Source organism: Podospora pseudocomata, chromosome 4 (genome assembly GCF_035222375.1).
Source record: "Podospora pseudocomata strain CBS 415.72m chromosome 4, whole genome shotgun sequence".
Classification (NCBI taxonomy): domain Eukaryota; kingdom Fungi; phylum Ascomycota; class Sordariomycetes; order Sordariales; family Podosporaceae; genus Podospora; species Podospora pseudocomata.
The window spans coordinates 493,975-508,124 of record NC_085888.1 but is presented as its reverse complement, the minus strand read 5'-3'; the positions used below and the strand labels follow the sequence as shown (position 1 = coordinate 508,124).

The 14,150-nt window shown below is 50.4% G+C and overlaps 3 protein-coding genes and 1 non-coding gene across 4 annotated transcripts; 1 reads left to right on the top strand and 3 right to left on the bottom strand.

Moving 5' to 3' along the window:
• Positions 1–7,121: 7,121 nt before the first annotated feature.
• On the bottom strand, positions 7,122–8,831 carry QC762_401390 (uncharacterized protein). The gene is made up of 2 exons (XM_062889598.1): positions 8,460–8,831; positions 7,122–8,385 (listed from the first exon to the last, which is right to left on the bottom strand). Exons 1-2 carry the CDS (start codon positions 8,556–8,558, stop codon positions 7,372–7,374), a joined length of 1,113 nt encoding a protein of 370 aa, XP_062743116.1. The 5' UTR covers positions 8,559–8,831; the 3' UTR covers positions 7,122–7,371.
• A 608-nt stretch (positions 8,832–9,439) lies between these two features.
• QC762_0062500 lies at positions 9,440–9,551 on the bottom strand. The gene has a single exon. It is a non-coding gene; the product is annotated as a tRNA-Leu (tRNA).
• A 236-nt stretch (positions 9,552–9,787) lies between these two features.
• Positions 9,788–14,010, bottom strand: STE2 (pheromone alpha factor receptor). The gene is made up of 2 exons (XM_062889597.1): positions 10,717–14,010; positions 9,788–10,657 (listed from the first exon to the last, which is right to left on the bottom strand). The coding sequence occupies exons 1-2, from the start codon at positions 11,519–11,521 to the stop codon at positions 10,077–10,079; spliced, it is 1,386 nt and encodes a 461-aa protein (XP_062743114.1). The 5' UTR covers positions 11,522–14,010; the 3' UTR covers positions 9,788–10,076.
• NIT2 (Carbon-nitrogen hydrolase) lies at positions 12,179–13,782 on the top strand (the record flags this gene model as incomplete). Its single annotated transcript, XM_062889596.1, has 3 exons — positions 12,179–13,308; positions 13,362–13,708; positions 13,761–13,782. The coding sequence occupies exons 1-3, from the start codon at positions 12,823–12,825 to the stop codon at positions 13,780–13,782; spliced, it is 855 nt and encodes a 284-aa protein (XP_062743115.1). The 5' UTR covers positions 12,179–12,822.
• Positions 14,011–14,150: the final 140 nt, after the last annotated feature.

The following is a 14,150-nucleotide window of genomic DNA, read 5'->3' as shown; positions in this document are numbered from 1 at the left end:
GTCCCTCATCAAACACACCAAAGCCACCCTTTGCCTTGAGCGCGGATAAGATGCGGTCTTGTAGGCCATCGACAGCGAGAGGACGGTCAAAGCAGTTGGTTAGCGACAGGTGCGAGTAAAATACATGCAGCTTTTGATACCGCTATATTTTCTCGCCCTGCGAGTCTTTGGAGATTATGTTGGGAAAGTTGGGGTCACCAAGAAACATCGCGAGTTGGCTGTGAAAGAGTCTTGTTAGCAAACAGGGGGGAAGTGGGTCCGAAATAGGGGTTCAAGGGTTGCTTGGATAGTGGACTCATTTTTTCATCCTCGTCATACTCTGACACATGACACCCTCACCACACTCCCAATAAGTCTGCTTCTCAAAAGAATATCGCCCTCCTCGCCAGCGTATGCTCCTAGAGCACCCATCCGCGTTGACTCAGCGGTCCCTTGAGAACATCACCATTGAAATCATCCATGGCCTCGCAAATAGAAAAACACCCCTTGTTTTCCTTCTTCATCGCCGGGTTTGCTCAAGACGACGTGATCGCTTGCTGGCGCTGTCCGTTTGAGAAAGCCGGTCCCGTGCCCATCTTTTTCGCTGGTGAATGCCAGAACGCAGTAGGCACCACTGTATACCTGCTCCATCTTCTTTGCTTCACTCCGAAAGTCACCACCTGGGCCTTGAATGATACAGAGGGAGTCGATCCAAAGGTACTGAATTCCCAACTGGCGAGTAGCGGTGACGGCGTCTCGGAAGGTGGTGGGGAGGCCGGAGGGAAAAGGAATACCCAAGCGACGGCTTGGAAGGTTTTAAACGGTAGTGCAGAAGTGAGGAGGAGGGCCCCATAGATGGGATAAGGTAAGCTACCGAGCTGGTGACAACTTGGTATTTTCGATGAGTCTGACCGCAGGGTAGTTGACAGATCCGACGTCGATGAGGCGTGTGGGGAGACTTTGGGTTTGGGTCAGAGTGAGTGAGCTACTGTCTCGCTTGCAACCTGGGTAGTGGTTGTAGCAAGTTTCAAGCCAATGGTTCATGTGATCAAAGTGAAGAGTGCTGTGGGAGGCGGGGAACCCGCTGGTGTATCCGATTTGGACCTCGTGGCTTGCACGGGTGTTGAGATCAGGGCTTCGGAAAATGTTGAGAGTCAAGTCGGTGGATGCGTTGATCTTCAACCTGCTTCCGTCACGTTTGATAAGCAATGTAGAGGGTAACGGACGGTCTTTGAGATAGCGACGGGAGAAAACTAAGCTCCACAATAATACGCACAGATTGCAAATATTCTCGTCGGACGTCATTTTAACTTGAGCGAGGCTCTAGGTCCTGGAAAAGCCAGGATTTCACAGTGCCTGGCGGAATTCTTGGTAGTTTTGACATAAGTTGTTCGTTGGTTTGGTACGAGCTAGTAAATCTAGTGCTCCGGACTTTCGCCTTGTTGGATAGCTTACGTACAAACCATTTGTCGATCGAGATGACCTAGTCTGTGCCTAGTAGATTACCCCTATAATCGATTCTTTTAGTTCGTGATACAATAGGTGGACTTGTCGCCGTTCCTTGAGTACCCGACACTGGTTGCCTGATCGGGAATTGACTGGCTCTATGGCGGCGACTGGCTCTATGGCGGTAGCCGGCTTATAGTAGTTACTGGTCGCAGTTGAACTCCCGACTGCGGGTTGTTTGCGCTCCTGAATGTCCGTAGCCCAGTATGCATCGCTCTTCTCGTGCTGAATGCGCAATATGCGTTTGGGTAGCTCCTGGAACCGCGCTCTGACCCCTAGCAATCCGTTCCGTTCGGCCTGGCGCTGTGTCGCATCGCCTGGATGGGGTGATGCTCGCCCTGAAGACAAAACTAGTTTGTGGACTATAATTTCAGGCGCACTCGCTTCAGGTAGGCCTGAGATCATCCGGCTAGCAAGGCCTGGGCCTATTCCAGCATGAGAGAAGCATCCGAGACCGTCCAGCTGACAGATGGCGGTATGGATGGATTCGACGACGGGCGTGGCGAGGCCAGGCGCGCAAGGTACGGGATCTGCACCACCAACAGGCGTTGTTGAATAAGTTCAAGCAGGTCTGGCAGTGCTGTCTTACCAGGTCTACATCTAGGGTCCCGCGATATTTGTTTCATCCATTTCAACACTTTCTCGTGAACTTTAGTAACCTTCTTGGAGTTCTGGGTTGTCACATGATAAAATAGTGTACATTGGAATTTCTTCTGAGTTCTCCATGAAACCTTTCACGTTTATTTTCACCATACACAAAGCCAGATGATGAACTCTATTATGATGCATCCCGTTGACTAAATATTCTACACACGAGACCTTTTGTTCCCTGTTTGGTTCCCACCGGGCATTAGCTGGGACCCTTCCTTGGAGTGGACGGCAGTGCCGTGTCCAGTCTCTTCCTCGGGAGGTTCATACGTTCTCGTCCCCCATTGGGTTGCCGTCTTGTTGCTCCTCAACTTTGTGAAAATGGCATGCTCTGTGGCGAGTCCCCAGTCGGCATCTTCAATGTCCCAATCTGGTCGTCACTTTTCAACCACAAGATATTCTCCGGCTTCAAATCTCCATGGCGAAACGTTGTATCAGGCTTAGAGACGGGGCTTTGTGCCTTGTCTAGAGCATCTGCAAGGCCCCATAGCTGCCTGACTGCTGACTTAAGAAGATATGGTGTCAACCGGTGTGTGGACCTCTTCCAAAGAGTTCAAAGATTGCCCCCATCAGCCCACTCAAACATCAAATGATGATCTTCTGATCCTGGATTTCCTCGACTGAATGTCGTGATGAATCGCATCTTCTTGAGTACACGGATCTCTTTCTCCCAGCCTTGAACTAAGCTGTGACGATTTTGTCCATTAAGCTGAAGTTCTTGAAGTTCTTTCACTGCGACATAACCCCAGACTCGTTTGGGATCATGGAGGTCGATGAGATGGTTCTCATGAATCTGATATTTAATGACTCTGCCGAAGGAACCGGTTTGCGTGGCTTGACTGTCTCTTTTGACGAAGGGCAAAATAAACCTCCCTTTAAGATGTTAGGAATACTGAGTGTAGGTTGCCGTTTCGAACACCTGCGCGATGAAGTGCCATTGTCCATCGCAAAATTTAACCATACGTGAGTGATTCCAGAGCGGATTCCGGTCTGTCTCACTGTTGAACTCCACGAAAATATGGTGCTGGCTCGATGAACACCAGCGCGTGGTGTCATGCTGAAGAATAAGATTGTGATCCAGTTTTGCACAGTCGGGATGGGGGTCAAACTGCCTCACTTTCAAGCATTTGTGCACAAAATGCCTCTGCTTGAAGCGTCCCATAATACGTCGAAGTATTTTGAGTTGCGGAAACATTTGAGCTGTGATGGCGAAGACTTTCTTGGCCTGTTGTCTGATGAAGTCTATCAGATCTTCGAGATCTGGAATTTGGTGTCCGTCATTATCCTCGTCGTCGATAAATGCGAGGCGGATTATTTCCCGGTTGGTAATCTCCTCTAGCGACCCGGCTGGTAAAAACCATGAACCGTCTGTTCTATCGTATCTACCTGTCTCTCTCTTTGCCAATATTCGGTCATCGAGGTTTGTTTCGTCCATGGTGACCATTTTTGGTCGAAAAAAATGCTGGTGAAGCTGTCTTAATGTTGATTACTAGGGCCGTGCCTGTTAAAATTTGGGGCTCAACGGTCGGTTTTGATGAAAGCATATTTGACAGTACCTCTTTTTAATATTGGAATATGTGTGTAGGGTCGCCTTTTGTATCGTCCGTTAAACTGAGATGATTTGGGGATAGAAAACACAGAGCAGATAGACAATGTGGACATATTTTTTACCTTCTAATCGCACCTTTTATATTTCATCTTAAACTTGTGATTCGCCCCTAGAATGGAATAACGTGTGGAAATTTGCACTGAAAGGGCAAACTGGTCGGGTGCCAATGAAAAATTTGATGTGGTTTTTGAATATCATCGTGACACTCCTGAGCCCCTGAACCCCCCAAACCAAGGGCGGTAAAAGGATGATCTCAAGGATGTCCGGGGCCAGCAACATATATCGATTAAACTATAAATACTGGCACCCCAACCTAGTTGTGCTGCTGTTCTCTCCCTTCTTCCATTCATCGCAACAACCAAAACTACCCCGTCTAACAGCTTACAACTGCAATCATTGCCGCCGCTGTCACCCTCATCACCGCGGCATCGGTTCTGCCGCCTGGCCACCACCACAGCATTCCGCAAATTTCGAGTGCAAAATGGCTACTCGAACCCTAGCTGATTGTACCCAGACACAGCTAACTTCTCTCAACGGTGGTGCAACTAGTCAAATCACTCTGGCATCAGAGCTGACTTCGGAGCAGTCTGTTGTCGGCCAATCTACTCCAAACCTTCCCAAGGCATGTGAGCCGCTCCAGAAATTGGGGCCTGCTCAAATGGTTAAAGGATAGAAAAACTTTCTGCAAGAGGCACGAGAAAACTTGGTCCTGATGATCGAAAGAATATCTTGGCCAGGATCCTAAGGAAGCAAGAACGTGATAGGACTACCACAACCCCCTCGTCCAGTGCTAACAGTCATACCACTGTTATGAACAAGTCCCGACAACAACAAGATCTTCCTAGAAAGGTAGCTGCAGATCATCGGTCGAGCGGGAACAACAACGGTAAGTATTCTTTCTACGGCTGTACTGTTCAGTCGAAGGCTAATGAACAGAGCAAAAAGGAAGGGTGACAGAAAGACAAGATAGCTTTGTGCTGCCTGAGGGTGAACCTACATCTTTCGGTGCCTTTAGGAAATTACGACTCCACCAACCGCAGGATTCGCCCATTGTTAAGCCAGTTCCCAAGGGCTTATTGCACGATGCCAAGCCACAGTCGAGCGCACCAACAAAGCGCAAAAGGGTATCTGAAACTTTCAAAGCTTCTAAAGGACATAAGGTGAAGATGACAGACTACTGGCCCGCTACGATAGGTCGGATCGAGCTTAACGCTCGGGGGGAACTTAAGTATTACTATAGAGTGGGAGCCAACAAAGGTTGAGATTCAGGACCTGGCAGAAGGTTTGATTCCCGACTTGAAGGAACTCGTATACAACACGTATGGTGCCGCTAAATGGGAAAGACAGAGCGCTAAGCTAGAGTGGTGTCAGCTACCAATGTGGAGTGGCTTACGGAATGCGTTTTCAGTCAGAGGTAGCTCGCTTTGCCTTTGACCCCTGCATGGACTTGTATCTAGGCAGTATCACGAGTAATGTTGTAATTCCAATTGCAAGACTCATTACTATAGACATCTAACTAGCCCTCTTCTTGGATTTATGAGTTTGGAAACAATAGTGTCTTACCCCTCGTGGCCTCTGAGCGGAACTACTTGCCCGTGTCCATTGAAGCTTGCTGTGCCCCCGCAACTGATTTGATATTTTCCAGGAGTAACGTAATATTATCCGTAGCGCAAAATGCCCCAAATACATATATACGTACCTAGCTATTTTGCCAAGGGTGACGAGGCTTTAGGGCTTCGACGGATAGTTTCTTGTGCTGTTATGGATTGGGCTGGTTCTATGTGAGGATTCTCACGTTATTTTCGCTCTCTTGGTGGTGGTTCGAACAAGGGTCCGCAAGCTATCGGATTACCTTGTGAACTCTAAATTTATATTAGATTAATATTATGGTTAGTATAGAACTCTAAACGACAACCTTCAAGGCTCAGTTGACCTTCAATTCCAGCAACGATCCCTGCGTCATAGCTCATTGCTGTACTCCGGTTCGTTAGCCTGTTACACTGCTTAACCTGTACGTCCTGTGACGAACCGATATCTTTCGTCCCCTCGCCACAAGGCCTTTTCGATTTACCAGGCGCAGTGACACATTAAACGCATCCGTTACTGTTGTACACCGTATCAGCCCTTGTGCTTCTACCTAACTATTGTGGCAGGCCCTGCAGTCTTGTCTTAAGGGAGAATGGCTTATGAGGCACCAAACCGACATGTGCTCTCCTCTTCCACTAACTAGCTGCTTCCATTTCGACAGTCGCTTATTGCTAGCCTTGAGAAACCTCACATGAACCCGGGACCGACGGGAGTCGGTAGTCAAGCCTTGCCTAGGTGCCTGTTCCAAGGTAGATACGTAGCAACCTCGGAACTATGTTGTTTCATCGTAGCACATGGAGATATTAAGGTAAGTATGACAGCTGTGTTACCCCCGTATCCTCACAGTTTCGCACCTCGAGGTCTCGCCTCTATTTCGGATTTAAAACACAGCCTCACATCGCCATATGGTTGCCCGCAGGACTTCTGCTACTATCCACTCTAAGCACAGTCAGGTTTCAACGCAAATATGTCTTTTGGAGCCAAAAGACCTACCCCCTATCTCGTCACATGTGAAACGGCGGTTGGCCTGCCTGGTCTCACAATCACCTTGCCTACAACTTAGAAGTGTGTCGGTAGGTAACCTAAACACAAGTCAATGGATGTTCACCAAGTCGGCACCGAATTCTTTCAGGTTGCACTTTAGGCACGAAATGACATAATGTGAGAACCAAAAAGGATATGTCGAGCGATCCGCTGTACAGGTACTTGCAGATAGGTGGAGGTCGTACCCAGAAGTTACCTACGGGCAGTTTTGCTGAGATGCTCAACGTCTTGCATGTGCACTCACAATCCACTAGGTTATTTCGCGAAATGATTGACCTGATTCAACCTCTCTATGATAGTGGTTGAAGATCCTGGGTTCTCCTTGAGAATGAAAGCCTTCCAGGTTGCGGAAGCATTGAGACTTTCGGTCTATGGCGACACAATCTGAAGGTTTGGCCGTCATGGGCAAGCCTGCTTACTAGTAAGAGCCGCTTACAGTCCTCGAGTCACTGATGGGGAATTTATAAACTATCACGTATAAGACATGTATCTAAAAGAGCACAAGAGGCATTGCTGGAATAACAACTCCCCAAGAACCATCGACAATGAGATTAAGATTAACTATTGAGTCATTATCACCTCTAGCATATCTCTTTCCTCCCCAGATTATCTCCTTCCTCCCCAAATTCACTGTTTCTTCTTTTCTTGTGACTCTTTTCTTACCTCATCTCTTCATTCTTTCACTAATCCCCGTGCCGTCTTAGCCAAAGTTGACACCACCTCAGAACCAACAAAAACCCAAACAAAAAGCTTAAAAAGAGAGCTCATCGTATTCCTGCAGTCTGATCTACAAACTATCAGGTCTTTACATCGGCAGCTCAGCCTTGAAAAAAAACACGCACACCAAACCGAGCATCCATCTATCTGTAAGCTGCTGTCTCTCCTTTCCTTCCTTTGGCTTCACAAAAGAGCGACGTCCCCCTCTCCCACCGAATTACCCAAAACTTCATTCATAGTTTTATCCAAAATGAGCGTCCAGTCTACCCACCTCACGTCCATTACTCCTCACTCATCCCCAAGTTCTCCATCAACGCCCTCTTCTCCTGCCTCCAAGCCTTCCTCTCATTCATCAACTCCTCCAACTTCTGCCTCGCCATGTTCAACAATTTAGCCTTGTTGATAGACCGCCCCTTGACATTGATGTTCGGACCCTCGGTGTCGGTGTCCTCACCATCCTCATCATACAGCCGCAAAACAAGCTGCAGGTTCTCAAACTGCTCATTCAGCTTAGTCCGGTACTTCTTGCCAATCTGGTTGTGCCACAACCGTCGACTGCTTTCGTATTCCTCCAACGTCTGCGTCTGGCTCGGCGCAGTCAGCGGGGAAGCTGCAATCACGCGGCTGCTGGGTTTGAGAGGGATTTGCTGGGTGGTAATCAAGGAGACATTGCCGGCATCCATGGGGACGATGGTGGCGGTAGAGGCAAAATAATCATCACCGCTCTTTTCACAGGGTGGTGGTGGCGACGAAGCACACGATGAAGCGGACCATGAGACATTTCTTCCTCCGGGACTCGCGGTAAAAGTCGGTGAGTGCAACGGGCTGTGGGTTGAAGCCGACGAGAAAGACGAGGCGTCGGTGGTGCGAATGATGGTGTCACCTGGCTGCAGCTGGTGCTGGAAAGAGAAGAGGCTGCGCTCGCGCTCGCTTATGCTGGTGGTGACTTTGTCGGTTTCTGCCGTCCACGTGACAGGGGCAACAGGGTTGTGATGGGCAAAATAGCCATTTCCGGACGAGTTGTTTCCAAACTCTCCGGTGGTGGAGGACGAGGTGGTGGTGGGACAAGAGGGGTGGCTGGTGATACCAGGCGATTGGAAGGCGGGGAGCGGTGGTGTTGTGGTGAAGCAGCCTCCAGGATCGTCAGGGACATAATGGAAACCAAAGGGCGCCGTGTGCAGATGCGGGCCCGAAAAACTGGGAATCTGGCATGCAGCTGGTGCGAGACCCCATTCATCAGTGCCGGCTCCCACCGTGGCAAGAGTGGAAAAGTACAAGTTGACGTTGGGCGCTGTCTGTCGGATTTCTTGTCAGCCAAATGCTCTTCCCGCCTTCATTGGATGGGACACCACCAGGATGATGGACTCACAGTTGGGCATCTGGTTGAGAGCCCGTGCACCCCCATCATCGGGGCCTGGCCCGTCTCGGGATCAGTACCCCAAACAGCCGTCGGGTTCATGGTCGACATTCTTCCTCTCCTTGGCTCTTCCTTGAGACGAATGTTCCTGACGTAACGGGCAACTGTCTAGAAACAGCGCGGGCGTCAGAATACAATCCCTCCTCGACCAAAAACGACAGCGTTTGGGTGGGTGTGTGTGTGTGTGTTTGTCTGGTGAGAGGCGTGATGCGGGTTGGGAACCGGCACGCCTTATAAGGAGCAATCACTGCCGGAGACCTGGAGCCCTGTTTATGTGCCAGTCGGGCTGGCTGGCGGCGGGCATGGGGGCAACCCACGTTGCTTCTGCTGCTTCCCCGGGTCCTTTCATTCTGGGGCACACAAAGACAGCCACAGCCAATCACGGGCTCCGAAATCGCCGGTCTGTTTCTGACAAGTCACTTGTGGGCTGATCCATGTTTGACTGACAGACATGTCTTGAACCCCATAGGTTATCCAAAGAGGGAGAATGAAGAGAGGATAGCAAAGGCGCACGTCATCTTTAATTTTCTTATAGTGTCGGTCTGCCCCTTTTTACTGCTTCTCATTTGAGTCGCAATGCTTTCGAGCATCTTGAAGAGACTTTTCATCATCCATCAACTAGTATCTCTTCTCTCTCTGAACGACTTTAAGACATCTGTTCAAGCATCCAATTATCTGGAAAGGTTTTCCTTGAGACCTCTAAATCTTCTAATCAAGGATGAGCACTTCTCTTGCCACTGGTCTCTGTCAATCCCAGGCAAACAGCTCTTACACCTTCGTGGAGATCCAAGTAACAAACCAAGCTGTCTTGTAACCTCATGCTCCCATTTGCATAGATCTGACTTGTTTCCCAACACCATTATCTACCGAATCCCACAGGTGGCACCCAGCGAGAAACCCTCCACCGTTAGTGGAGGTGGTCCAAAAAGTGATGATTGCTGTGAGATTCGAACTCACGCCTCTTTCGAGAGTAGAATACCATTCATTTCTGAGTGGAAGATGTTATCTTGAGTCTACCGCCTTAGACCGCTCGGCCAAACAACCAGTTCGATGGTGATCTGGGCTCGAGCTATGCGTCATGATGAGATGCGATGGAACGCAGAGGTGCAGGTGCAAGATACTTCATATGAAATGAAGATAGACTTTTGTCATTCAGGGCTGCATATTTTTTGGTACAGTCATTTGAACTCAAAGTCGTTTAATGATTTGGGGCTAGAAATGCCTTCACTTCACAATGCTTCCAGACATCACACCTCACAACACCAATCACCATGTCATGATTAAGTCAGGTGGTACCATTGAAATCGCATACTCCCCATCAAAAATTGCAAACTAGGGTATAAGTACATCCATGTGCAACAAGCACAGTATCACAATACCGACCGGCATCACACCGCGAAGAAAAGAAAAAGATGGTTCTGAAGAAACAAAAAGATAATTACCAAAACCACCACCAGGAATGAAACGAATTAACAACCCCACCCATTTTGTATCCCATCCGTCTCAAACTATCCACCTCGGACTCCTGGGACTCCTCAACGACCTCAGCGACATCAGACTGGTCCCGCTCTACGAGCCATCCGAGTTTCTCACCTCCGCCGCGCTCAAGCCGTCCCTCTCCACCCTAATCTCCCTCTCAACCATCACACCCCTGTTGTTACTTTCCTGCCCAGCGGCATCTGGCATCCTCAAACCAGCGCCTCCCTTCTCTCCAAACGTAGGTGACAAAGGCGAAAAAGGGCTGTGGTGCTGACTGCTCGGCTTCTCCTCCATGATCAAATCGTCAGGGTGGTCCTTTCTGCTGTGACGGCGGGGGCATTGTTGTTGGTCAGCAGAAACAGCAACGTGGTTCTTGCCTTGGAAGCCGTGGGCGTGGTAGGAGGCTGCGCTACCACGACGGTCGTGACTGAGGAGTGGACGCTGGGTGGCCATGCTGGAGGTTTGGTTTCTCGATCGGGTGTTGGAGCCCATGCTTGAGCTGCCGGTCATGCCGGTGGTTGTGCCAGTCGGCGAGGCGTATCGTGACGGCGCCGCAGCAAGCCGTTGCGCGACCAACACCCCAAGGGGAAGAACAACAATAACAGACGTCTGCGTCAAAGAGGCCGATTCAAAGTTGGTGAAGGAGGCGAACTCCAATGCTGCGAAGATCACTATTTCTTTTGTCAGTCCCGTCCACCCACCCAAAGACAAACAACCACAAAAGACTTACCGGGCACAAACATCAACACCCCATTACAAATAACCAACACATCCATCGCCTTCAACCCCTTCCACCCCGGCAGCACACTCCTCGTCTCCCACATATGCATCACTAACCTAACATTAAACAAGAAGCAAAACCAGCAAATCCCCCCCGTCATCATCCCCAAATAAACCTGCCTCACCCACACCCCGTCCCTTGGCACCGTCATCCCCAACACCCCCCTAGCCTGAATAACCGCACCCGCAAAGTTGAACCCAACAGTGACCAACCCAACCCCGATACTCACCCCAACGGCAAGCCACTTCCACACATCCTTCCACAAACTCAACATACTCCACGCCTGCACAAACAGCGCGGCATAGATCAGCATCGTGACCGGGACAGACAACAACGTGGCAGCAACAGAGATATTGATATCGTTCTGCGAGACGGCCGAGTAATCCCCGAGAAAAAGCGCCGTCAGCGACGCCCAGGAGGACGGGTAAAACAAACTGAGGAGGACCATTCTCGTCGTGTTGAGCGCGAGGGCAAGGATGGAGATAATTGTCGGCCAGCGCTTGAATCGTGGGAGGGGGGTCATGAGGAGGACGACGGCGAGGATGGAGATGCAGGCCCCGATTTGGGAGCCGTAGAGGATCGACAAGGAGGAGGCGTCGGCGTAGATTTCGGAGACTTCCTTTGGGGTGAGGGGGACGGGGGCGAGTTCGCCTGATGGGGGGGCCGGGGCGAGGAGGATGAAGGTTTGGGTTGAGGGGTTGAAGTTTGTTGGTGGAGGCCCCGGGGCGAGGGTGGTGGAGGTTGGGGTGGACATCTTGAAGAGAGTGTCCTTGATCTCCCTGATCTTGGGGGTTGTTGATGTTGCTGAGGCGCACTTGTGTGGGTTTGGCTGGATACCGTGAAGCGATCGTTGATGTCGAGGCGGCACAGCTCTAGACAAAAAAAAGGTTAAGAGAGTTGTCGATTTGACTGAAGTCCACGTTGGCTGTGGTGTTTAGTGGAAAAGAAAGAGCTGCTTGAAACCCATGCTGGAGAAGTATTTGAGGACCGAGGAACAGGTGATGGTGAATGGCAAAGTAAATGATGGATGGTGGGTAGGCTGTATGTAAATACTTCTCCTTTTCCATAGGATTGTTACTTGGTAGTAAACAATCGCAATGGATCTGGTGGAAATGGAGCAGGAGCAAGCCTGGCCACGAGGTTGCTGCGTGGTCATATTTTGGAGCCCATCATGGCTTCTAAGAGGGCGCGGATCGGGCGAGATAATGCTACCAGAGTTTAGGACAATGAAAGTCTGGTGGTGAAAAACAGACCATTGATTTGGGCGCAGTAGTGGCCGCAATGGTGTGTTTGGGGTGTGCTCTTAGGATTGTCGTCTTAGCATTGTTGTTGACCCAGACCCACATTGTGCTTCACCACCGCAAGTCGATTCAATTTGGGACCAGGTGAAGACTGACAAGTCGCTTCAGAGGTTTGATGAAGATGATAAAACTGGAAGTCTCGTAACCAGTCCTCCCTTTTGCTACTGGTCCGGATGATGTGACTTCATTTGGTGCCATGGATTGCCGGTGGTGAGATGAATGGTGACACGCTTCTGTCAGCTCTTTCTCCAGCTCATCAGTCAAAGCAGATTGAAAAAACTTCTTTCATATTTGCAGGCGACTGTCCAGGCAATGATAAAGGGGTAATGTTGAAGCACTGGTGCTGAGGTGGCTGAGGGGGTTCATGTCGTCGCCCTTCGCAGTGTGATGCCAGGCCCCGACCCAAAGCTATCCCAACTGGGGAAGATAACGGCCAGTGTCTGCACCGCAAAAGTGATGCGACAGAGTAATCTCCCCATTACTTTCACCATGTTTGGTGTCCAACAAAATGACGCCATCTCCGGAGCCGAAGAGGTCGCTATCCGGGCCGGCCCCACAAGTCCGATAACGGGGCGAGCTCCCCCACAGTGCCCGACGCTTGCTCTCTGTCACTCTCAACATCGACACAAACAGCTACTGACTGACAGCCTCATCTCACTCATTCACATTCGGCCTGTACTAGCCCACGGGATTGGTTTCCTTTACCTTCTTCCTTCGTGCCGTCCTCATTTCACACCTGGAAGTCTTCTAAAAAATGTCCCTCATAGCCATCGGCCAACTGACATCCACCTCCTCCCTCCCCCACAACCTCACCCAATGCCGCACCCTCATCGCCCGCGCCGCCTCCCTCAACTGCAAAGCCCTCTTCCTCCCCGAAGCCTCCGATTACATTGCCTCCTCCCCCACCGAGTCCCTCTCCCTCTGCCAGCCCACCAACAAATCCGAGTTCGTCACCGGCCTCCGCGCCGAAGCCAAAAAACACAAACTGGCCATCCACGTTGGCATCCACGAGCCAAGTTGGACAGACCCCAAGACCAAGATCCGCAACACGGTGATCTGGATAGATGAGAACGGCCACATTGTTCATACCTATCAGAAGGTGCACTTGTTTGATGTTGACCTGGGGGAGAGCGGAGGGCCGGTGTTGAAGGAGAGTGCAGTGGTTGAGGCGGGGGAGAAGGTCGGGGAGGTGTGGGACGTAGAGGGGGTGGGGAGGGTGGGGAGTGCGATTTGTTTTGATGTTTGTCTTCTTGTCATATGCCGGAGAGTGATCATTTGCTGACAACGTGCAAGATGCGCTTCCCGGAGATGAGTTTGGCGTTGCGACGAAGGGGCGCAGAGATCATCACATATCCTTCTGCTTTTACAGTCCCAACAGGAAAGGCACATTGGGAAGTGCTTTTACGGGCGAGGGCGATAGAGACACAGTCTTATGCCGTTGCTGCTGCGCAGGTCGGGAGACATAATGAGAAGAGAGTTAGTTACGGGCACAGCATGATTGTTGATCCATGGGGCAAGATCGTGGCCGAGATCAAGGGGCGTGAAGGAGAAGACAATCCAGAGCCAGAGATTGCTACTGCTGTGATTGATAGGGAGCTGCTGGCCAAGGTGAGGAGGGAAATGCCGTTGAATCGGAGGATGTGAGTATTTTCCTTGCTTTGTGTCACGGTGGAAGTCGCTGACGCTGTGCAGAGATGTTTATCCAGAGATTTGATATCAACGTCGGTGAATGAGAAGCACAAATGAAGAGTTGATAAGTCGATGAAACTTCAATAGAGGCTTGGCCCTCCAAACCATCAACGCTTGCTCCATCACAGGGGGCTGTGCCGCATTTGCTCCGGGTGTTTAGCGCGGGTTGACTACCATTGGCGCCAATGAAGCACACCACGACTTCTGTGGCTTCGGCTGTGCATGCGCTGGGTGCACTCTGGGAGACATGCATTGTTGGGTTGCACAGAGCCTTGCGAGATCTTCGAAGACGGCCTTGATTCTGTGCGAATGGGTGAGATCGTAGGTGTATGAGAACTGCAAAGTCGGTCTGCATAATGAGGCATGCAGCTCAAGTCAAATTGGGCAAAATGC